This window comes from Elaeis guineensis, chromosome 12 (assembly GCF_000442705.2).
Source record: "Elaeis guineensis isolate ETL-2024a chromosome 12, EG11, whole genome shotgun sequence".
Taxonomy (NCBI): Eukaryota; Viridiplantae; Streptophyta; class Magnoliopsida; order Arecales; family Arecaceae; genus Elaeis; species Elaeis guineensis.
The window spans coordinates 23,527,885-23,552,795 of record NC_026004.2 but is presented as its reverse complement, the minus strand read 5'-3'; the positions used below and the strand labels follow the sequence as shown (position 1 = coordinate 23,552,795).

Below are 24,911 nucleotides of genomic sequence, written 5' to 3'. Positions count from 1 at the left end.
ATAATAAAGATATATACTCTTCTATAAGGAACGACCGCCATAGCATGTATTTCATATTACATGCACTTAAGACGATCAAAAAGGAAAAGTGAGCATTTTATTTAAAAAATAATAATTCTTGCAATCTCACAATGTGAGTTCTCTGAGGCAAAATTTAAGCTTCAAGATTTGCCCCCAATGATTTTTGACTATGTTTCAAAGTGACAAATCAATGTCTGTTACTTTAGCATGTCTTTGATGATAATCAAATAATTATCCCTAAGGGACATGTTTAGGAAAGTAATTGGTCTGGAGCCAAAGAGTCTGAGTAAGAAAGATAATTTGATTACATCAAACATAAGTATTCACCAATTGATCAATTATATACATGCTAAAGATGGCTAATATTGTGAATGCATAGTGAGGAAGGAGAATTAAACATAGAATTAGAGGGATTGGATATATTGTGATTTATGATGAAATTGAATATGGCTAGGGCACAATGAAACACTCATTGAAATTATTCTCTATATCAATTTTTAAAGAGCAACTATGACATTCTAACGGGTGTACAGTAATAAACTCAGAGTGTTCATCGGTCGCATGGCCGGTTTACTTATATGAATAATCACTAAATTAAGGATATATGAAAGAAACTTTAAAATATCATCGGACGAAATCATACCTATCATTTGCGAATGGAAGATATTAAATCATTGCGCCAATGATAGCCGGCCATATGGCATTTTTGTTTAGAATTAAAAAAAAGATTAAAATATATCAAAATTATCCAACATGATGTGTGCAGTTTTATTAATAACTGCCCATTCAAAATGGGAGTGCAGTTATTTTTTGGTAACTATCAAAAAAACTCCCATATAAATTCAAACTCCCATGCAATTCAAGACTCCTAAAAACAGGAAAAAACGTTACATTTTTTTCAAATATAAATTTCAACAAAAGAGTTTGATGGTGGAAGAGGTATTTGGGCTATGATCCAGAGAGTCTTTTCCTATCAAGATGATCACACTCTTGACTAGAGACAACAAATAGTCTATGATTCAATTTCTTGATCAATATAAGAAACTTTTTGTGCTTTCAGAGGAAATTCTCATCATATTTGCTTTCATTCCCTTTGAATATTACACAAGATCCGTAGTCTTGGCTGCTATTTTTGGTAAAAATTTTGGACGTGGGTCTGCTATAGGAATTGAAGAGCTTGCATAGAAGAGGATCTCATCTCAATCATTATTCATATAGTCAAAAGATCCAATTATTTAGTTTAGCATAAGATATTATTTCTATACAATACCAATGTCATACGGAGTACATGAAGCAGTTGCTAAGGCTAGATCATGGCTAATACCAAGAATGCTCTTCCTAATGAGGATTAGGTTAGTGGTCATGAATCAAGATCATATGATATTGAAATTGTTGGTTGTTCTTGGCTTGTAATCACGATGGATTGTGGTTGAATTCAACATCAACATGGAGGTTTCTATGTAACCAAAAATAAGTGTATGGTCAGCAACCTAGTGGTCACTAAGCTTCAGTTTGAGGATGAGCTAATTTGCCTACTATAACGTGGGAAGAACAAATCGTAAGCTACAAAGATCCAAGTGAAAGATGATTAATCTAAGCCCATTTTATAGTTACACAAAAGGTGGGATGCACTGGCAATTTACCAATCCTAGAAGTCCATGGAGTAACATGCACAATAGACATTCTAGTGGTAATAAACATCTTAAGTGTCCATATCTGATATATATTGCTACCCTAGATAATAAACATTTATATTGCAAAACTAATTAAACTATTGAAATTAGACACCACCATATCTAAAACACACAAAAAAACACACATACACACGTTAGATATATCAAAATGGAGGCCTTTATATTGGTAGGGCCTCCGTTTGACACGTAGCAATAATATAGTCTCCATCGGCTACATCACAATGCTCGTGAAAGCTCTCAGAACCTCGCAAATGTGCCACATCCTCCACCTTATGCTCCTAGAATGCTCGCATCCTCCATGGCCTCCACCTTTGCATCGTCAATGAGGATATTGCCCCCCACGATGAAATTGATCACGATCAGTGCAATAGCTTCGAGGCTCTCTTTCTTGGGATCCACCATAGTGGCTGTTGGTGCAGAATTCCACCGATGCCGGAGAAGCTGGAGTCGAGGAGATCGCGGCCGCCGTCGGGACTTGCAAGAGAAGTCTAAACCGGAGTTGGGGGTGCTCCGGCAAGACCCTCCGACGCTCGAGTCAGTACTCTGCCTCAACAGAAATGGAGCACTCGAATGAGATTTTAGCAGAGTTTGAGAAAGCTTGAGAAAACTTTCGAAAACTTACCGAAACTGTTGCCTTACCCTATTTTATAGTAGAATGTGGTATGGTCCCACCATTAATGGTGTAGACAACTGGAGAGTTGTCAAATCATCGGAGGCTGTCAAATCGACGTGGGTTGTCAGGTCATCAGAATTGACCCATGTCCTTGGCAAGATAATGTCCCAGGGTGGCCGCACAGCATGTCCTTGATGGGACAACAACCCATAGCGGTTGTACGATGTTTGGACGGGCTGGCCGACTATATGTCGGTATTCGGCTGTCGGGACGTCGGGTGATGACTCGAAAATATCGTCGGCTGATCTGGTGCCTTGTGGAAGTCGGACGTCGGCTGCCACCTCCGACAGTGAGTCGGTGATATGGGTTCGGTCGTTGGGCCAGTTGAAAATAGTGTCGGTCTGTTTGGCCGACGTACCTTCGATCGGATATTGTCGGCAGTCATTGTCGGAGTCGTCTATTTGTCCGGTGGGTAGAGTCGGGCATCGGTCGGGTCGGTCCGAGGATAAGTCGGCGTACGGGGGTCAGTCGGCATATCCCAACAAGGACCATGCAATGGCTTCTTTCCTGTCTTGTGGTCTATGACCACCACCACATGGGTCGATCACAGGGAGGTCATAATAGTGGAGATCCTAGAAGATCCAAACTCCTTCCTTGGCATCCAGCACTACTCAGTTGTAACTGAGATAGAGCCCGTCCGTTGTAGAAGTTCGTTTGGAACCCAATTTTGTTGTTGAGTTCAGATGGAGTCCGATTCTTGTAGGAGTCCGAAAAGAGGCCGCTTACTGTAGAAGTTCGGATGGAGACCAGTCACCGTGGAAGCCCGGATGGAGATCACTTATCGTAGAAGCTCTGATGGAGTCTGGTTACTGTAGAAGTCCTGCTGGAGAAGCTCGAACATTGATGAAGTCCGGAAGAAGCTCGGAGTAAAGTTGATCGTGACAGGAGGAAGTCGGAAAAAGATTCGGAGAGTAGTTGAGGGTACTGTGGGAGCTCGTCCATCGGAGGAGTCTGGAGGGTATTGTGGGAGCTCGTCCGTTGGAGGAGTCCGGAGGGTACTGTGGAAGCTCGTCCGTTGGAGGAGTCCGGAGGATACTGTGGAAGCTCGTCCGTTGGAGGAGTCCAGAGGGTACTGTGGAAGCTCGTCCGTTGGAGGAGTCCGGAGGGTACCGTGGAAGCTCGGACGGTCGGGGAAGTTCAGAAAGACGTCGCACAAGGTCAGAAGCTGGAAGAGTCCTGAGAGGGTTAGCCTCTTACGAACTTTGACTGAGGTTATTTTATACCCAACACCAGTCCCCCTACTTCCAAGTTTGGGTTTCGAATACAGAAAGTACAGAAAAATTTTCACAGTCGAAGTTGTCCTCCTCGATTTTCGTACTCGGTTGTTTTCAGATATTTTATCGTTTGGCGCGCTGGTGCTGGAGTCTTTTCAAATCGAGGCAACTCGAAAAAATTTTTTCAAAATTTTTGCTGGAGTGTTGCTCTAGGTACGGCACAATAATGATTCTGTCAGTCGTCAGCCATCTGCCATGACGAGTGGGACACGCGGCAGTTGTAGATCGGCCAAAAGAGATCCGCAGTCATTATTGCGTCGAACCCTGAGGTCTATTTAAACCCATCCTCCTCCTTCAGGGGTTTCACCTTGTCTGAGTTTTCTCTTCGATCCCTTCTTCTTCCCTGAGAGCCTTGTCCTCCTCCAGCATCTCTCTCAACCTTAGGCGCTCTTCAGGTCGTCCTCCATCGCCTTCACTGCCCTTCTGCATCTCTCGGACCAGCCTAGGTTAGTTCCAGAATCCTTCTTTTTCTTGTTATTTTTTCATTTTTTCTCCTTCACGTTCCGCCCATTCGGTTTCTCCGTGAGCGCCTTGTTTCTTATTTTTTTTTAATTTTTTTGAGATTTTTTGGGATTTTCGCTTGATTCAAAATGTCCTTCAACGCTTCCTCCTCTAGCAGTTCTAGAAGTTTGTCTGTTTCAGCCCCCCAAAATCCTAGTTCTATAGATGGACCTTGTCCGGTCTTTGTACCAGATACCATTTCTAGCTTTCTGACTTCAGACGAACTCTCGCTGATTAGGATTTAGTACGGAATTCCTCCAGAGTACGAGCTTGAGCTTTCTGGGCCAACTGACCGGGCTAGCGCCCCTCCCCCTGGCCGGTTCTGCTTATACCAGGAAGCTTTCCATGTCGGGCTTCGACTTCTACTTCCACCTTTTGTTATTGCTCTTTTTCACTTTTTAAATATTTCTTTAGTTTCTGTAGTACCGAACTCCTTTAGGTTTCTGATAGGATTTCTTTCCCTCTATCGTTTAGCTGAAGTCCGGCCAACTCTTTTCTTATTTAGAAACTTCTATACCTTTAAGCGTCACCCCTCGGTAAAGGACTGATGGTACTTCTCCCCTCAGTTCGGTAGAAAGGGGTTGCTGAAAGGTGCCCCCTCTTCTATCCACAACTGGAAGGAGAGATACTTCTACGTTCGATGTCCGACCTTGAGGCTGGGGTTGCCCCCTTGGGGCTCCCTGAGGGACTCCGTCCGTCGGACTTCTAGCTTGGAAAAGGACGACCTTGAAGCCTCCAATAAACTTGAGGCTTATCCAGCTCCTCTCCTCTCCGACCTTTTGAAGGAGCAACTTTTATTTAACGTCGGCTTGAGCCCTCTCAACCTTGTCGGTATTATTATTTTTGTTATATATATATATATATATATATATTTTAAGTCCTTCGCTGCTTCCTTTTTTCACTTACTCTGCTTCTAAGCTGTGTCGATCTTTTTCATTGCAGATATGGACGCAGACGCAGCTCGGATACTAGCCAAGGGTCTCAAGGCCCACAAGAGGAAAGGCGTCGCAACTTCGGGGTCGGCGAAGAGGACTAGGGTAGAAGAGACAAGCTCGATCGTGCCTACCCAGGTGGCTATTGCCGTTGATGCTCCCTCCGACGTCGAGCCCGCAGTCCCCCGAGCTTCTTCAAGAAGCCCTCCGGTCGAGGTTCCCGCTCCAGAGACTCAACCCGAGGAGGCACCGGGGGTCGAAAGGAGGAGAAGGAAGAAGACGTTGGCCCACAAGATCCGCAGCAGCAGGGCTGCCACTGAGGGGGCCGACGGCTCTGAAGAGAATCCAGGGGAGAATCCCTTCAACAATAGGGATTTAATAAAAAGATTGGTCGATGGGTGCGTCCTGCTCGAGGTCGTTCACTGGATCATCCACGCCGATCCTGAACAGTAGGTTTGGGACTCTCTGGGATCCTTCCTTGAGGTAGGTCGATCTACTTTTTCTTCTTTTCGCTTCTTCACTTAGTTCATTCCTTAGCTTTCATATTGATTTCTTGGCCGCTCTTGCAGATTGGACACCAACTCATCGCCAACATTGAGGCGATGAACAATGCAAAAAGAGAAGCAGCCCAGGCGGAGGAAAGCCATCAGGCTGAAGCTGCCCGTCTCGAGTAGAAGGTCGCCGAAGTCACGAGTCTCCAAGAGGCACTGTAGAAGGAGGAACAAGCTTCGACAGATCTGAAGGCCGCCCTGGAGGAGGAAAGAAAGAAGGCAGAGGTTGAGGTCTCCAAGCTGAAGGAGCAGATCCCGACCCTAGTCTCGGAGGCACGGGTCCAAGCAGTGGAGGAGTTCAAGACCTCCTCCGAGATGAGGGATCTGAACATCCAGTTCGGCCAGGCCGCCTTCATCAAAGGCTTCGAACTTTGTCAGGAGAAGGTGATCGAAAAATTTTTTGAACTCGACCTCGGCTTCTTGGATGAAGCGTTCGACGATGAAGCCAGACCTTCCGAAGCCGCTGCCAGTCTCCCTCCAGTCGGGACCTCTTCGACTACCGCGGCTGCCGCAACCAACCTTCCGAGGGCACCGAGCTCCTCCACTTTTGCTCCAGAGGTCCGAAACCTCTAATTCTGTACTTTTTCTTTGTTGCGACTTTTTCTCTTTCTCTTATACTTAAGAATTATTCAATCAATGAAATTGGATTCCTCTTTACAGAGAGTTCCTTTCTCTCCTTCTTTTTTCTCTTTTGCAATGATTTGCGCTGTGACGCTCTTGTTTCCTGACAACAGTGCCCTGCCGAAGCTCTTCCCCTACCACAGGAGATTCCTCTGAAGTCCATGATCCAGGATCTGAGAAGGAAAGTTCGTCACCTAACGAAGAAATCAAAGAAGATGGATGATGAACTTCACAGGCTGAGGAAGAGCCATTCGAAAGCCACCGCGGAGGTTACTCACTTTCGGGACCTCCACAAAAAGGGCTTCATGGACTACACCCGGAAGAAGGATGACTTCATGAAGGAGATTGAGGAAGTCCAGAAATGCGCCAGTGACCGATCTTGGACTCAGGCTTCCAAGATCAGCTCCCTCGAGGTCGAGTTGACGACCGCACGGAAGAAGATCGGCCAATTGGAAGGGAGCTCATCCTGGCTTACAACTCAGGCCGACCACGATCGGGACTGGTCGAAGAAATTCTTCGACCTTCAGAAGCTGCTACAGGACGCTGAGGCGAATTACAACACCTACCGAGTCAGCTGGTGCGGACAAGTAGATGACTACAGAAGGAGGCTCAAGATGGCGATCGACGAGGTTGCTCGCCTTCAGAAGCAATTGTCCGAGAGAGCCCAAGCCGTCTTGGTTCAAGGCTCCGACGAGCTCCGCTCCTTGAGGGGGACCATGGAAGAACTGTCCGTGGCCCTTGGGTAGGAGAAGGCCGAACTGCAGCGGCTAAAAATTCAGCTGGCCTATGAGCAGCAGGCGGTCAAGGATGTCGAGGTGGAGTCTGAAATTCTGAGGAAGAGGCTTCGAAAATCAGAGGGCGAAAGCCGGTGGTTTCACCAAATGTATCGGGAGATGCTGTTAAGAAAGAAGGAACTGGAAGAAGAAGTTGAGAACTTAAAGCAATTCCTAACAATGGCTGGAACCGAGAGTTTGAAGTCAGAAGAAGTCGAGCTTCCTTAGAGCTTTTTTACCTTTTGTTTCATATATTCTTTTCTTTTCTGGTTGTTTCTCTTCTTTTTTTTTGCCTTCAAAGGCTTTTGTAATGCATTCTTTACTAATGAAATAAAAGAAAATTTTTTCATTACCTTATATATTCTTGCTTTGAGTTATCGTTTACCGAGCTTCTCTTGTCTTTTGTCTTACTCGATGTCGACGTTGTTTGAAGGTTTCTGATCATCGCCGTGTTGATTTGCCTTTTTTATTCATGATCGAAGGTCCTTTTGAGGCCATTCGAGTTTGACGCTTTCTCCCGGTGTCCGAGTTTGGGGTCCGAACTTCTCGTTACTTTGAGGAAGTCTATTTTCTCCTGCTAGCGTTGGGTTCCCCCTTAGAGACTGAGGATTTTTGATAAGAGTTTTTTTCCTCGTTGAGACGAGGTTCCTTATGTCTTAGATGTAGTTCATTTTTTCCTTATCTCTAGTGTAGCTCGTCGCTTTCCTTTTTTCTCTCTCCTTTTCTTTATGTTTGGGCGAGGGTTTTTTCTCTGCTCCTAACGGGGTTGTAGGGATGTAGAGGAGCCGCTGAGGGGGCTCTTCCCCTCATCCGGTCTTAAACGACCAGATCTTTATTTGTGTCAGGACGAGGTTCTCCTCCTGTTCCTGACACAATCAATTTTAGCTCATGTTAGGATGAAGTTTTTCTTCTGTTCTTAACAGGACTATGGGGGCACATAAGGGCCGTTGCAAGGGCCTCTCCCTCCATCCGATCTCTAAATAATCGGACCTTCGACCTTGCTCATATTAGGATGAGGTTCTCCTCCTATTCTTAACATGGCTGTGGGGGCACATAAGGGTCGTTGCAAGGGTCTCTCCCCCCATCCGATCTCTAAATAACTGAGCCTTCGACCTTGCTCATGTTAGGACGAGGTTCTCCTCCTGTTCCTAACATGGCTGTGGGGGCACATAAGGGCCATTGCAAGGGCCTCTCCCCCCATCCGGTCTCTGAATAATCAAGCCTTCAATCTTGCTCATGTTAGGACGAGATTCTCCTCCTGTTCCTAACATGACTGTGGGGGCGCATAAGGGCCGTTACAAGGGCCTCTCCCCCCATCCGGTCTCTGAATAACGGAGCCTTCGACCTTGCTCATGTTAGGATGAGGTTCTCCTCCTGTTCCTAACATGGCTGTGGGGGCGCATAAGGGCCATTGCAAGGGCTTCTCCCTCATCCGGTCTCTAAATAATCGGGCCTTCGACCTTGCTCATGTTAGGACGAGGTTCTCCTCCTGTTCCTAACATGGCTGTGGGGGCGCATAAGGATCGTTGCAAGGGCCTCTCCCTCCATTCGGTCTCTAAATAACCGGGCCTTCGACCTTGCTCATGTTAGGACGAGGTTCTCCTCTGACCTCTCCGACCTCTTGGCTTGTAGAAAATTTCAACTTCAAATGGTAGGTCGATACCACAGCTCGGAGGGCGTTGAGGCCAGATCGGCCGAGTATTGCGTTGTAGGCAAACGGTGTCCTTACTACCAAAAAATCTACTTGCGCTCTAGATTATTTTGGGTACCGACTTGCAACTACGATCAAAGTTATTACTCCTTCCACTGGCACAGCATCGCCAGTGAACCCTACCAATGGAGAGCTTATTGGCCCTAATCGATTATCCAGAATGGATATTTTTGAAAATACATCGTAAAATAAAATATCGACCGAGCTTCCATTATCAACAAGGATGCGGCGCACATCATAGTCAGCAAAATTTAAAGAAACTACAACCGCATCATTATGGGAGAATTGAATCTCCTGGGCATCTTCTTCAGTAAAAGTTATTGATTCTTCAGTTCTCTGTCGCTTGGGGGATCCGATCGATCCACTGGCTGCTCCCCGTCGGAGTCCTCCAGAGATGGTGTTGATAATTTTGATTGGAGGTCAATCTTCAGGCTGTTCTTCCCTCCTTGGCGGCTCTGGTGGTGGTAGGGCCCTCGATCGATCTTCTCTTCCTTCAAGCTGATGTCGGATGAATCTATTGAGCCGACCTTATCTGATGAGCTCCTCGATCTCGTCTCGAAGCTGAGTACACTCCTCCATGTCATGGCCGTGGTCACGATGATAGAGGCAGAACCTGTTAGGGTGGCGCTTCTCGGGGTGTGTGCGCATCCTTTCCGTCCTTGGCAGCTGCTCTCTGATCTCCATCAGCACTTGAGTTTTTGGAGTATTGAGAGGGGCATAACTATGGAATCTTCTTGGGGGAGAGCTCCACCGAACTCCACGGTCTGGACTTTTCTGTCTACGAGCTCGGGGGGGAGTTCGAACACGCTTGTGTCCAAAGAAGTTCGAAAATACGGTCGAGCTTCACTCGGCCTTTTTTTAGCTACGGGCTTACCGGTGTCACCCGCCTGCCGCTCCTTCACGGCCTCCTCGTCCTTTAGCTTGAAGGCTTCCTCTTCTCGGGCATATCCTTCAGTCTGAGCCAGCAAATCAGCGAAGTCTTTGGGATACTTCTTTTCCAAGGAAAATAAAAGGTCATTCTTTTGAAGATCGCTCTTCAGGACGGCCATTGCAACCGACTGGTCTAAGTTCCGGACCTCCAATACGGCGGCGTTAAAACGGTTGACATAAATTCGAATGGATTTTCTCTCCTTTTGCTTGATGCTGACGAGGGACTCTGAACCTCTCCGAAGATGTCGGCTGCTGACAAAATGAGCTATAAACTGGTGGCTCATTTGATCAAAGGAGAAGATGGTATCTGGCTTCAATGCCGAGTACCAATTTTTTGCTGCTCCCTTCAAGGTGGATGGAAAAGCTCGGCACAGGATGGTATCGGACGCACGATGGAGTAGCATCATTGTTCGGAAGGCCTCCAGGTGGTCAACCGGATCTGAGGTCCCATCGTAGCTCTCAAATTGGGAGAGCTTGAAGTTCGACGGGATCGGTTCTTGCATAATCTTTTGAGAAAAAAGAGGGTTAGTACAGATATCCTCACCGTAAGCAGAGGGAACATGGCGGAGCTCTTCGATCCGCAGGTCCATCTCTTGGAGCTTTTGATCCAGGAGATCCTCTCGATCGTGAATCTTGAGGGTCTTCTGGCAGAACGGAGGTAGAGACCCTCCAGGGCCGGAATCGTGATCAGACGGAGGGCTCTCCGCCCCTTACTTCCCCTTTCTGGGGGATATAGGGCGACTGGCCCAAGTGGGCCACCCGATCGTCAGCTTCTGGAACTCCGACGATGCTCTTTCCAGCCGCACAGATGTCTGCGGCTGCCGCTGCTGCTGCTGCATGGCTTGCACTGCTTCGGTGAGGCCCTTGACCTGCTGAACCAGCAGGTCAAACTGCTCCATGCCGACTGTCGTTGCCGGAGGGGGAGGAGCCTGAAAAACTGGAGACGAGGTTAGAGCCGACGGGTCTTGCTGAGATCTGGCTATGGAGGCCGTGGATCGCCTGATGGATGCCTTTCGGAGAGACATCAGGTTGGGATCTGGCCGGAGAAGAAGAAGAAGATGTTGAAGGAGATGACCGGAGACAGTCCCGTTGAGTACTCCTTTAAGAACAAGGGTCCTACGAAGATATAGCTGCACCCTCCCTCTAGCACCAATTCTGTTGGTGTAGAATTTCGCCGATGTCGGAGAAGCTGGAGTTGAGGGGATCGTGGCCGCCGTCGGGACCTGCAAGGGAAGTCTAAATCGGAGTTGGGGGTGCTCCGGCAAGACCCTCCAACGCTCGAGTTAGTACTCTGCCTCAACAGAAATGGAGCACTCGAATGGGATTTTAGCAGAGTTTGAGAAAGCTTGAGAAAACTTTCGAAAACTTATCGAAATTGTTGCCTTATCCCATTTTATAGTAGAATGCGGTATGGTCCCGTCATTAATGGTGCAGACAACTGGAGAGTTATCAAATCACCGGAGGCTGTCAAATCGACGTGGGTTGTCAGGTCATCAGAATTGACCCATGTCCTTGGCAGAACAATGCCCCAAGGCGGCTGCACAGCATGTCCTTGACGGGACAACAGCCCATAGCGGTTGTATGGCATTTGGATGGGCTGGCCGACTATATGTTGATATTCGGCTGCCGGGACGTTGGGTGATGAGTCGAAAATATTGTCGGCTGATCTAGTGCTTTGTGAAAGTCGGACGTCGGCTGCCACCCCTGACAGTGAGTCAGTGATATGGGTTCGGTCGTTGGGTCAGTTGGAAACAGTGTCGGTCTGTTTGGCCGGCGTACCTTCAGCCGGATATTGTCGGCAGTCATTGTCGGAGTCGTCTGTCTGTCCAGTGGGTAGAGTCGGGTGTCGGTCGGGTCAGTCTGAGGATAAGTCGGTATACGAGGGTCAGTCGGCATATCCCAACAAGGACCATGCAATGGCTTCTTTCCTGTCTTGTGGTCCATGACCACCACCACATGGGCCGATCACAGGGAGGTCATAATAATGGAGATCCTAGAAGATCCAAACTCCTTTCTTGGTATCCAGCACTACTCAGTTGTAACTGAGATGGAGCCCGTCTGTTGTAGAAGTTCATTTGAAACCCAATTCTGTTGTTGAAGTTCAGACGGAGTCCGGTTCTTGTAGGAGTCCGGAAGGAGGCCGCTTACTGTAGAAGTTCGGACAGAGACTGATCGCCGTGGAAGCCCGGACGGAGACCGCTTGTTGTAGAAGCTCTGATGGAGTCTGGTTACTGTAGAAGTCCTGCTGCTGGAGAAGCTCGGATATTGACGAAGTCCGGAAGAAGCTCGGAGTAAAGTTGATCGTGATAGGAGGAAGTCGGAAAAAGATTCAGAGAGTAGTCGAGGGTACTGTGGGAGCTCGTCCGTCGGAGGAGTCCGGAGGGTACTGTGGGAGCTCGTTCGTTGGAGGAATCCGGAGGGTACTGTGAAAGTTCGTCCGTTGGAGGAGTTCGGAGGATACCGTGGAAGCTCGGACAATCGAAGAAGTTCAGAAAGACGCCGTACAAGATCGGAAGCTGGAAGAGTCCTGCGAGGGTTAGTCTCTTACGAACTTTGGTTGGGATTATTTTATACCCAACAGTGGCAAATATGATCGACAGCCTCCATCTCTTCGTCGTTGATGAGAATGCATATATATATATATATATATATATATATATATATATATATATATATATATATATATATATATATATATATATATAAAGTGTATCAAGTAAGAAAAATGATTTAATGTGAAGGATGAGAAGACATAATAATAATTTTTGGATCTATATTAACGACTCAAATAAATATCGTGGATATCTAAATTATCTAAATATTTTAAAATTTTATTTATTTTTTTTAAATTTTTTTTTTTAATAAACATGATACTGAACTGTAGATCTAAAAATTATTATTATATCTCCTCCTCCTCTCACTCCATACGCTCCCCCCTCTCTCTCTTTATAAAGCGGGGCGCATCCAGGGGCATCTATTGCCCTTAAATTTATTCGATCGGCTGCGACAGAATCCCGTGGTCGCGCGAGGCGAGAGACGAGGAGCGAGAAAGAGAGAGGGAGGAGAGAATAGATATCCTTGATGACGCTCGGAGGTCCCGGTGGATCCAGCGTCGTTGGTGAGATTTTTTTTTTACCTTTGAAATCTTGCTCCGAATTAGGGCTTTCATCTGGATCTCGTCGGATTTCTTATCAATTTCTTGTATTGGTATTCTTGCTTGTTGTGATGAACGATCGTGCCTGTTTCTTTGTCCAGATGTTAAAGCAGTATTGGTACAGATCCATCCATGAAATTTGAGAAAAGGGGCAGAAATTAGTGCGCTTGTTTTAAAGGATTATTGAATTAAAGAGTAACAATTACGTCGTTTAAATTGTTTCTTTGATCAGTCTGGAATCGGTGCTAATTTTATGGATTAGTTTAAGAATTGGTTGAGCTTTTGAGTATGGCTTACATGTATTACAATCTAGCTGGATTCCTACGAGTAGCATAGCTTGCGATTAGTATATTTTGCTTATCGATTCTGTTGTTTCTGAAAAGGAGTGAAAATAGCAATGTACGCCAGAATCTGATGAATGAGAAGAAAGAAGCCATTTTTGAGGCTTGAAAAAACGATTTTTAGCATAAAATACATATCTGCAGTCGGTTCAAATATGGAATTAAGTTTAGAAGTGGCATTTGAGGGGTGCTTGGAAAGATTGTGCTTTGGGATAGATTTTACCTGTAATGATGAGGTAAGATATTGGCAATCTGCTCAAAGATGCAGAAAGATTATACACGTTGGTGGATTGTTTTTGCCTTGTTTGCTCATGTAAGACTGTTGTTCGTAACATCCATCACTTTCTCTAGAAAAACCTAGTGTGAACATGTCTCTGTTTGGTTAGAGCATGCAATCTGTATTAAGAGGGTTTCTCAAGTTCATATCTATATCTGTTTAAAACAAATATGTATCCAAATTTAAGCATCTATTTAATATCCATATCTATGACTGTATTTGCCAATTAAAATATGATATGTATATTTTAATATTCGATCCATATCCAATCTATTTTCAGCCTTAAGTAGATGTGTTAGCGTTTACATGAGAGACAGCTCAGGATATTCCTTGGTAAAGTTTTTGCAAAACACCCCTTGCAACCTTCATGAACTTCCTTTGATATGGCCAGGCTTTAGTTGATACTTCAAACTAATACAAGACATCTCAGCCAATATATAATCCTATATTGCCATTCTCTTTGCTATTTGATGTATGAAACTTATCTGGTTTGGAAGAGTTCTAATCTATGTTTCTCATAATCATGTGAAAAGAAAAGAAATCAGTCTTAAGTTTGCGACTCAGCGATAAATGGCAAATAGTCTGAGGTAGCATGCAAGAATATGGTCAAGAAGGACAGATTGATGTTTGAGGTGCATTATAGAAAGAACCTTCCTGAGATGGATCTTGGCATTTTAAAAGATATGGCAAGTAATTAATAATCCACCTGTAATATGCTCTGAAAATTTTTCTCCTGAGTGGGACCTTGATGTGCACATAATTATGGATAATTTGGTTCACCATTTGCCCAAAGAAACAGAAGGAAGAAAAAATAGATGCAGACCACAATGTCTTTAGTTTTGACTGGGCTAGTTGTAACTCTTGGGTTTGAACTTGTTAGGTTGTCCATCTTGCTAAAACCCTCTTTACAATTGTATTCTGGAAACTAAAACTGCCTCCTATGCTTCCTCATAATTTATTTGACATAGTCTCTGTTTGATATTTGTTGCATACATTGTGGGTCATTTGAAACTTATCTTCCTCATAATTTATTTTAATATTCAATCCATATCCAGTTCATTTTTAGCCCTAAGTAGATGTGTTAGAGTTTACATGAGAGGCAACTCTGGATATTCCTTGATAAAGTTTTTGCAAAACACCCTTGTCATCTTCATGAATTTCCTTTGATATGGCCAAGCTTTAGTTGATACTTCAAACTAATATGAGACATCTCAGCCAATATATAATCCTATATTGTCGTTCTCTTTGCTATTTGATGTATGAAACTTATCCGGCTTGAAAGAGTTCTAATCTATGTTTGCCATGATCATGTGACAAGAAAAGAAATCAATCTTAGGATTGTTGGAAAGAGTGTGAGTGTGACTCAGCAGTAAATGGCAAATGGTCTTAAGTGTAGGATGCAAATATCTGGTCAAGAAGAAGGACAAATTGATGTTTGAGGTGCATTATAGAAAAACCTTCCATAGATGGTTCTTGGCCCTTGAAAGATATATCCAGGTAATTAACAATCTACCTGTAATATGCTCTGAAATTTTTTCCTGCTGAGTGGGACCATGATGTGCACATAATTATGGATAATTTGGTTCATGATTATAGATAATCTGGTTCGTAATTATGGATAATCTGGCTCGCCATTTGCCCAAAGAAACAGAAGGAAGAAAAAATAGAGGCAGACCACAATGCCTTTAGTTTTGACTGGACCAGTGGTAAGTCCTCGGTTGGAACTTCTTAGGTTGTCCATCTTGTTAAAATCCTCTTTACAAGCCTATACTGGAAACTTACTGATAATTTACTTGACATAGTCTGCATTTGATGTTTGTTGTGTGCATGGCGGGTCATTGTAGTTGTTTAAACAGAAAGTAAACAGTTTACAAAGAGTTAGAAGATGATAACTGGTATGGAAGATAATGATGGGTTTTGAATTGTATCCAATCTCACAGCATAAGGCTGACATGCAGATGCAATGCCTGCTCTTAAAACCCTATCTGGTGTTGTGCAAGGAAAAAGAAATGGCCTTAACCCTTGGACTCCAAGCGTTGTATATAAAGGTCTTTGGACTAAATTATGAGGAAACCTTGTTTTCATCTGAAAAGTATTATTGGAATTACCATCCAAAATAGAACCCTGATGCAAAAGAAAATTTCAAATGCTGGCTAACTCAAGCTACTAATCATATATAAATAACTTTTGAAATGTCAAAAGAATATCAGTATTATAATTTTTATGCATTGAAGTATAAACTGTTCAAATTGTTTTTAATTTATTAGACTTCAGCTGAACTTGGTCACCTGAACATTGTTTTGGATTATCAATCTTTGCATCATGCACGAATGCTATGTTCTATTAATGCCTGATTCTGACAATGATTTGGCATTGACACATACAACATAAATTCTAGTTGACACTCACAACATAAATTCTATTTGACACTTACAACATAAATTCTAGTTGTCTTTCTGGGATTAAATATGGTAGGAATGTAAAAGGCTTTGATTGTTAAGCAAGGATTTAAGACCCGGTGCTAGCACCTGCTTTGATCCTGGGTTGATACGGTACTGAGAAGCTCCTGTCCTGACACTTGAGATTTGATGATGTCCTGATAATTTACGGAGATGCCTCCAAACTCCCTTTTTTTTTCTTGTTGATTAGTGTTTTTTGTAGTTTTTAACTACTATAATTTTTTTTAGCATTTAAAATAGGTTTTTAGAGCCTTTTAAATAGTTACAGGTACCAACGAACCCTTTCTTGCATTTTTTTAATTTTTATTTTCTTCACTTTGTAACTATTATTGTTTTTAATGAATTTTTTAATTAATCTTTTAGTCTACTGGATTTGCAACAATTCTAGCATAGAGGAGGCCAAATATAGACACGTCTCCCTTCTTCCTCTCCTTCCTCTTTTCTCCCCCTTCCCTCTCCTCCCCCTCCCTCCCTCTCTCCCTCCCTTTCCCTCTTTAAGCTGTCTCCCATGACTGAACCAGCAAGAGAAAGGAAAGCCAAAAGGGGGTCCTTTTTTCCTGTGCGCAGGACCTGGCTATCCTGGTTGGTACTGAGCAACCCCAGCTAGCAAACCCTTCTGTACTGATCAGTATGAAGTGGGATGGTCTAGACGTCTTGGTTCCTGGAGGCATCTCATGTTCCTTTCTTAGTGGAATGGCATGTAGGTATGGTTCTGGTACTTTGAGGATGGATGGAATCCATGTCATTAAGGTCCTTCTAGTCTTTTACCAAATTAAATAAATATTTATTCTATGCCTTTTCAGATGAGTTTTTGGTGGAATCATAGAAAACCTTTGTGGAAATGTTCGCATATAAGCTCTGTTGAACTCTATTTATATAGATTCTCGAATGAAAATTTTGTAAGCATGGAGCCCACCTATTAAGAAGGAGATCATAATCTAAAGAATTTAAGAAACCTACCTAAATAAACTTGATTATAATCATAATTACTACCATATGTGTTGCCTCAAACATCTGGGGGATTATCTCATAGAATCTGATTCTTTTACAACTATATGCCACCTTGGCATCTATCCTCTAGCTAAACTTGGACTCCATTAGATGAGCTACTCAAAATTGAAAAGAACCAAGTATCTAGAAAACCATTTAATTAGATTTTTTTGGTCACTTTAATTAACACAAGGAATAAGCAAAATGACTAAATTCATTTATGTTCTAATGAAGAATTAAAATCTATAAGTTCTTAATTTCTTATCTGTCAACAAATAAGTGATATATTCCTTTTGCATGTTGCTGATTTTTTAGATCAAATAAGATTTTGTAAATCTACATCCATGTCTACCTGCTGTTTCTAGTACTAGTTTATTTGATGGCATCACATCGCTGTTTAACCTTGAAGAATAAGGTTATGCAACATGGAGGCATGATAGGCTCTAGCAAACATTTCATAGTTAACTCTATAGTTTCTTCATACCTTAATAGGCATGGACAGGTACCTCCTGCTTCCTTTGAATTTAAGTAGGTTGACCATTGATTAATATCTTAAACTAATGAACACTATCAGCTTCTGATTTGAGTAATGCTAAATTGGGAGAAAGTAATGTTGGTATTCTTTGTCACTAAAAGTTCTTGTGCTGCATGTGCAATGAATGTTAATGAATCATAGATGGCTGTGAAGAAACAAAATCTCTGCTCCTTGCTACTTTGGTTTCATTTTTTAAGTAGGGATTCTTAAGAACTGTGGAGAACATGAAAAAAACAAAATTTTGCATGAAGGCTTCAGTCCATCGATATGTGGGCAGATGCGAAGTCTTTTGCATAATCCTAGAACCTTGCACATGTGGTGCACGTGAAAGGCTGCATGGAGAGATTAGTTTTTTATCCAGAGATTGGGTTGCACACGATGACCTGCCTCAGCAAGAGAAACAGGGTATTTTCGAAATACATAAAAAGTTGAGTCAAACTTTGGGTCGAGTCACTGCCGGCAGAGTTTGTGTAAAATATAGAATATTAGACATCAAGTTCAGCAGTCATGTTCTCTCTCTTTTGGAAGAAATGAATTCAGTAGCCTTGTAATTTGTGCTTTGAGATTTTTATGTGCATGTTTTGGATTTCTGTAAAAGGTGGAGCACTAAACCACTTGAATACTTGATTAAGCGAAGCCATCTTTTGCAAAAATGTTAATTCATTGTTCCATTGCAGTTCCTCGGAACTTTAGATTGTTAGAAGAGCTTGAACGAGGAGAAAAGGGCATCGGAGATGGAACTGTTAGCTATGGTATGGATGATGGCGATGACATCTACATGCGCTCCTGGACAGGCACAATAATTGGCCCTCATAATGTGAGTTATTTTTATAGTTCCATCTCAATCATCTTGTGGTCTCTGTTATCATCTCCAACTTTAGCACTGTTTTACAGTCTGTTCATGAGGGACGCATATATCAGCTGAAGTTGTTCTGCGACAAGGACTATCCGGAGAAACCGCCCAGTGTTCGATTCCATTCACGAATAAACATGACTTGTGTTAATCCTGAGACAGGAGTGGTCTCTCTCTCTCTCTCTCTCTCTCTCTCTCTCTATGTGTATGTGTGCGTGTGTGTGTGTGTGTGTGTGTGTGTGTGTGTGACATATAAAGATATGTGTTTCACCTTGAGTTTTGAATCTTCTATGTGGTTTAGGCATCGGCGATGGTCTCTAAGGCTGATGTTTGGTTAAACGAGTGCAGGTAGAGGCGAAAAAATTTGGCCTTCTGGCAAATTGGCGACGTGAATACACAATGGAAGACATATTAACACAGCTTAAGAAAGAAATGGCAGCATCCCATAACCGGAAACTAGTCCAGCCTCCAGAGGGAACTTTCTTCTAGGTTGATTGGTGTGAGAGTATTATCATCTGATGGAGTGGGTGCCGTGAATTTATTAATCCACCAAAAATCTTACGGAGTGCTTGAGGTGGAAGTTTGCATGTTATATTTAGCTAGTGCAGTTGTGCATTAAAATTAATGTCCACAATGCCTGTTTTGCTACCTTACTGTTCTCTGTGTTACCAACAATGAAAGAATGTGCTTGGAATTTAGATTGTGTGGATTGACCATATGATTGAATCTGTTAATTTAAATCCGAATCTGATCTAGTTCCCTGCACTCTATTTATAATTTTATATATGCCCACAAGGAGCACTATTATTGCTCATATAGTCAAGCAGCTGCTAATTTGTTAAATGTTGAAATCCATGAAGCATGATAACAGTATTATTCATGCAAGTACTTAAGAATGAGTGCATCACTGGACTTCCCAAGGTTCAACCTTATCGTCTGAAGTGACTCCATTTTAGATCTAAATCTGCTTAAGAAGCTGAACCTATGCCCTCTTCGTGTTTGTTTCTTTTGGACAAAAAAAAGAGGAAAAAGAAAATAAAGGAAACTCATTCATACTAAAAAATATATGGATCTGAGCTTCTGAAATGTGTGTCACCTATCAAACCTAAAATCTTTAGTTGTTAAATAGAAGGCGGCGATCTGTTTGCATATTTAAACCTGCACACAAATCTAAACCAAAATATGATGATACAATGAAATTGGAATTGGTATTCCGTCCGTCCTTGCAAAGTGAACTCAGATTAGGATCTTAATCCTTTTTGTGAAGGTTTTCATAATTCTATCATTAAAGCAGACTGCTAGGGGACCATTATTCATCATTTCGGCAAAAACTAATGGCAGCTATTTCCTGGGACCAAGCAATGGCTGTTATAACAACTTAACAGTTGTAATCAAGAAATAATGGCAAATACCTATATAAGTAACTGCCAATAAGCAATAGCGAAATTTTACTAGTGTTTTCCTAATAATGTACTATTTCTTAAAATGACATGGAGATTTAAATCCGTGGAAGAATTATTTTATGTGATTAATAGTGAAATTGATGAGTAAAAATTGTTATTCTTGTTTTTTTGTGTATGTAATAGTAAGATGGTGTAAATAGTATCATACTATCTCAACTATTATTTTTGTACCCATACGATGCATATATTAGAGATAATTAAAATACATGATTATTGATTCCATAGTTGAAAATACTAGATAACCACACATCTTAAGGTGAGCAAAATCTCTCTCTCTCTCTCTCTCTCTCTCTCTCTCTCTCTCTCTCTCTCTCTATATATATATATATATATATATATATATATATATATATATATATAATATAATATGTAGGCATGTGTCTACGTATATGGGGCCATTAATCTCACACCCCTGATCCGTGCTAGATGAGTGCGATACAAGTTTAGGCTAGGTAGTATGTTTTGACTAGCATAGGACTCAGTATCGGTGATTGAACTAATACAAAATTAAATATTGCTGTATGCCATGGGAGCATGAATCCGTGGTGCATGATTTGCGCCGGACAGAACAGTATAGTTTTGGATCAATACAAAAGTGATATCAAGATCCACTGGATCGATATCAAAGTACGTACTGATACTGTATCAATATGATACGATATTGATACTATATCATACCGATATATAATATGCTCTGACATATCAGATCGGTATATCGATATAAATTTTTTTATTTTATTTTTTTAGATCTTATTAATTCATAAATACAACCCAAAATTACATTATATTGTATATTATTGACATATTTGGATTCAATTTTTGAGTTCGGTAGCGATACGGAGACTCATGATCTAAAATTTCAAATATATATTTATATACATTATATTACAACTTTAATATTCTAAAATTAAAAAATATACATATATAAATGTGCATTAAAATGTATCTAAACTTTTAAAGTACAAAGTACAAAAAATGATATGCTAATCTCAAGATCTGCTCTGCATTTAATATCTCGTCGAGTATCTGTGACACTCGTAGATATCTAGATCATTGGCATAATCTGAAAGAATATTAATCCAACCCTCTAATCAAGATGTACTGTACTCCTGAATATTCATCCCACAAGACATCCTCTCTGGATTGTAAGACATCTCAGATCTCTCATTCAAACTCTGGCCTAGAGAAGTATCCTCGGGATGATAGTATAGCTGTGGAGGAGCCCATCCGAATATACCGATAGCAAAATCTGATCAGTAAGATGCTCCAAGCTGCATAGGGTAGTAACCACTAGAAGACGATGCCCCGGATGCACTATATCCATAAGAATCATAAAGTGGCTGCGGGTAATAGGATCCATAATACGAGGATGATCTAGATACATCTATGGATCTTACTCCACGTGCAAGATCGTTTGCAGCTGCATCGTGTGCTGGACGATCTCTAGAAGCCCGTCGTCTATATGAAATCGACTCCTCACAGTCTCTACCGACTCGTCCACCATGATTCCTATCTTGTGTGGCATGTATAAACTGAGACTCGTCGGTGAATCGAATATCACCCTATGGCTGTGTCTTATAAGCAGTGGTCTTCTGTCCTCCTGTTCCTCCCTGATCATCAGATCCATGACTACTACAAGTAGTATCATCATCACTCTCTCTGATCTCCAAATTTGAGCCAGATAGCTCCTATACTCTCGAGAGTGGTGCACGTGTAACTGTCTTTTCTTTCTCCCCTTTTTGTCCTTCTGTGATTGAGTTTTCTGTGATTGGGAGGATGAATGTCTCATTACTGACTGCTGACTTCATCTAAATATTTGTCGCTCAAACCTTTGCGAAAATGTATCGGACAAAGAGTCATATGATGAATGAGTCCCCTATGTCCCCTCAAGCTGTGGCTGATCAGCTGAAATTTTATGTGGAATATTTTTTTCTACCCATTGCCTTAGATCCATCCTGATCTTTCTAACTTCCTCACTGGCTGGTCATGAAGGGGACCCCGGCTCATCAAGCTCTGGCTCCTGCTGCTGACCTGCAAGCTATCCGATGATCGGATTGTCGTCTTCGTCAGCATAATCATCTAATGTCGGATCAGTGTATTTCAGTTGTACTTCCTCCTAAATGCATTTTAACCTCAACCTCAGATTATAGTGAACATATACAAGATCATTGAGGCACTTTTGTGTCAGACGATTTCTCTGTTTACTGTAGATAAGGGCGAAAGTCAATCAATTACGCTCACAGCCACTAGCAGAGACTGTCTGGGAAAGAATGCGGATAGCCACACCTTTCAAATATTCTACGGACATTCCAAAATGAATCTACCATTCAGCTGTAAAAGTAAAATTACATATCAAATTTTATGATATTATTAGACATTTGATGTCAATCTATGCTGCTCATTATTATTATGTAATTTACCTGGATTCATCTGCTTTTTGCTTACGATAGCTGATGGGACTCCAAAACTATTTGATCTCTCTCTAAACTATTTCATCTGTAAAAAAATATATTTATTAAATTTAAAAATATATCGTTGAGTACAGATCGAATTCAGTTGAATAATCACGTTTGTTTTAAACTAGCATACCTTTTACAGACACAACAATATGATTTCTGGATTAGGCACCATCTTATATATCACATTACGAAGAATAGAAAGAAGCTCGTTATCCATATCTAACACAGAAATGGTATATTGAAATCTCGGATTCAAATAACAAGCTATAGATAAATTTCATAATTGATTAAGTACACTTTTACAAGTATAAAAAAAATATTTTAAAATATTTTTGAATCCGTGCTTATCAGCTAGATGCAAATCTCTATCCATCTGATAGTCCCAACAGCGCTCAATGATGTTAATGAATTCTTGAGCATGCTTCGAATCATTTTCACTGATCTGTTTCTTTCCCCTCTCCATCATATAATATAAAAAGCCCATCTAGGGGTATTTTTCACCATGCGCAGTGCAAAGCACCTCATATAATGGCTTAATAGCCTTCACTACCTTCTCAGCCCGCTGCCAGAATGACTGACTCATCACCAAATTTTCCACATGACTTTTATCAGTGTCAGTCCTTGCATATCTGCTCTCCTGCCACTCAGCACTGACAAACATCTGACATAAGGCTACTTTCTTCTGAAGAAGACTATCAAGTGCTATGTAGTTGGTAGCAAACGTATGATATCTGATCTTAAGATCTCTCCCCCAGTATATGTCCGCATCAATGAAAGGACCCATGTGTGATTGTAGATGAATCTAGTAATAGTCTGGATAATCTCTACTACCTGCTGTATCCTACGAATCTTCTCAATATCCATCAATATAAAATCAATGCAATATGCAGCATATGGGGTCTAGTATATCTGCGGTCGCTGCTCTATCAGCAACTCTCCGGCAGCTTTATATTGTAGTCCATTATCTGTGATGACCTGCATGACATACTGCTCACCCACTGAATTAATCACCTCCTCCATCAGACCAAGGATATATGTGGCATCGTGCATCTTATCTGAAGCATCAATTGATTTGTGAAAAAATATTTTTTCATCACAATATGTCAAAAAATTAATGATGCTCTGTCTAGTAGGATCGGTCCAACGATCATATATCATTGTCAGTCCGTATGTAGGTCATTTATTCTTGTAAAAAGTAATCCATCTCTGCAGATCCTCCTTGTTACTGTCAAGAAGCTGACCATAGATGTCCTTAGGTCCTGACGGATCTACACCCTGGTCGGTAGCCTCTATGGCTGAAATGACAGATCGATAGTAAGGATTGCTTGCTGTATTTGCTGGAATATGGTTGAAATGAAACCATAATCCAATAGCTCACTACATATCTTTTTTTTTATCCTTTTTCACTATAGTGTCAATCTTCTGCTGCTTTGAATCCTTGTTGGAAAAAGCATGTGGATCCAAATCATGGATGGTGGCTCATGCTGGAATATCTCTAGAGGACCTTCTCCTACTGCCAAAAGCTCCTAACAAAGATGACATGTTGTGTCTGCTCCCTCTACCACCAGGCTCTCTGACTGAGGTAGTCCTCCTGAATTCGAATTCTCTCCTACCGATCGCTGATCCAAATCCCGATTCGTAGCATGATGGTCCAAATTGCTCTCTATACCTGACCGTCTCCTCTTGTCGGTACTGATCAGCCAAGCTCGCCTGAATGGCAGCCTCAATTTGTGCCTCATCATCTAGAGCGAAAGCCTCCTCTAACTCTCTAGAGTGATAAGAAGCTGGCTATACAGGTCGACGGTCCACTTCCATCCTCTTCTGCTTTGTCCTTTCCTTCGCTGCTTTCGAATCAGCAAAGTACTTCTTCATCAACTGTCGGACCTCCTGTGGGTATTTTCGATATATGGACACATCAGGATAACCACTAGCTAGGTACTGCTTTAATCTAGTCACCCCTCCTCTTTTGAACTCTGTGTACACTATTTGTATCTCCAATGATATCGAGTCGAGAGTATTTCACCATGATCTCAACCAATGTCACGCTCTGAATCTTTCTTCTTACTCATTTCTGCAAGTATAATAAAATACAATAGTTTAATAATTATTAAAAAATATTATATATAAATTCAAAAAAATTCAATAATAATTTTAAAACTTATAAATTCAAAAAAAATATGTTATATGCTTCAAATAATATTTTTAAATTAATTATAATATAATATTAATTTTATATATTTTTTATTTGATAATATTATTTATTAGTTAAATAATTATAAAAATATTTTTTAATTTTAAAAATTAAAAAAATTTGAGGTTAGATTCAAGTAGCTTGAATCATTCTAAACATGATTCTGAAATTCTGATTTTTTATTTTTTTAATTTATTTTTTAATAATTTTATATGAATAAATATATATATTTAAAATATATATATAATTAATGAAAGTCAATGTATGTCACGCTTTGAATTTTTTTTCTTACAAATTTCTGCAAGTATAACAAAACACGATAGTTTAATAATTATTAAAAAAATATTATATATAAATTTAAAAAAATTTAATAATAATTTTAAAACTAATAAATTTTAAAAAAATATGTTATATGCTTCAAATAATATTTTTAAATTACGTAAAATATAACATTAAAAAAATCGAGGTTAGATTTAAGTAGTTTGAATCATTATTCTGAAACTCTATT

At 41.4% G+C, this 24,911-nt stretch overlaps 1 protein-coding gene and 1 pseudogene across 1 annotated transcript; one reads left to right on the top strand and one right to left on the bottom strand.

Moving 5' to 3' along the window:
• Positions 1 to 12,593: 12,593 nt before the first annotated feature.
• On the top strand, positions 12,594 to 18,988 carry LOC105054664 (ubiquitin-conjugating enzyme E2 variant 1C). The gene is made up of 4 exons (XM_073246967.1): positions 12,594 to 12,799; positions 18,115 to 18,254; positions 18,332 to 18,457; positions 18,639 to 18,988. Exons 1-4 carry the CDS (start codon positions 12,763 to 12,765, stop codon positions 18,777 to 18,779), a joined length of 444 nt encoding a protein of 147 aa, XP_073103068.1. The 5' UTR covers positions 12,594 to 12,762; the 3' UTR covers positions 18,780 to 18,988.
• Positions 18,989 to 21,629: 2,641 nt separating this feature from the next.
• LOC140852834 (uncharacterized) lies at positions 21,630 to 22,429 on the bottom strand (annotated as a pseudogene).
• Between the last annotated feature and the right edge of the window lie 2,482 nt (positions 22,430 to 24,911).

Bases quoted from the DNA above. Each gene is read 5' to 3' on its own strand.
- LOC105054664 (XM_073246967.1), top strand. From the start codon at position 12,763: ATGACGCTCGGAGGTCCCGGTGGATCCAGCGTCGTTG. The intron at 12,800-18,114 runs GTGAGATTTTTT...GTTCCATTGCAG, and splicing joins CGGTGGATCCAGCGTCGTTG to TTCCTCGGAACTTTAGATTG. The intron at 18,255-18,331 runs GTGAGTTATTTT...ACTGTTTTACAG, and splicing joins CAATAATTGGCCCTCATAAT to TCTGTTCATGAGGGACGCAT.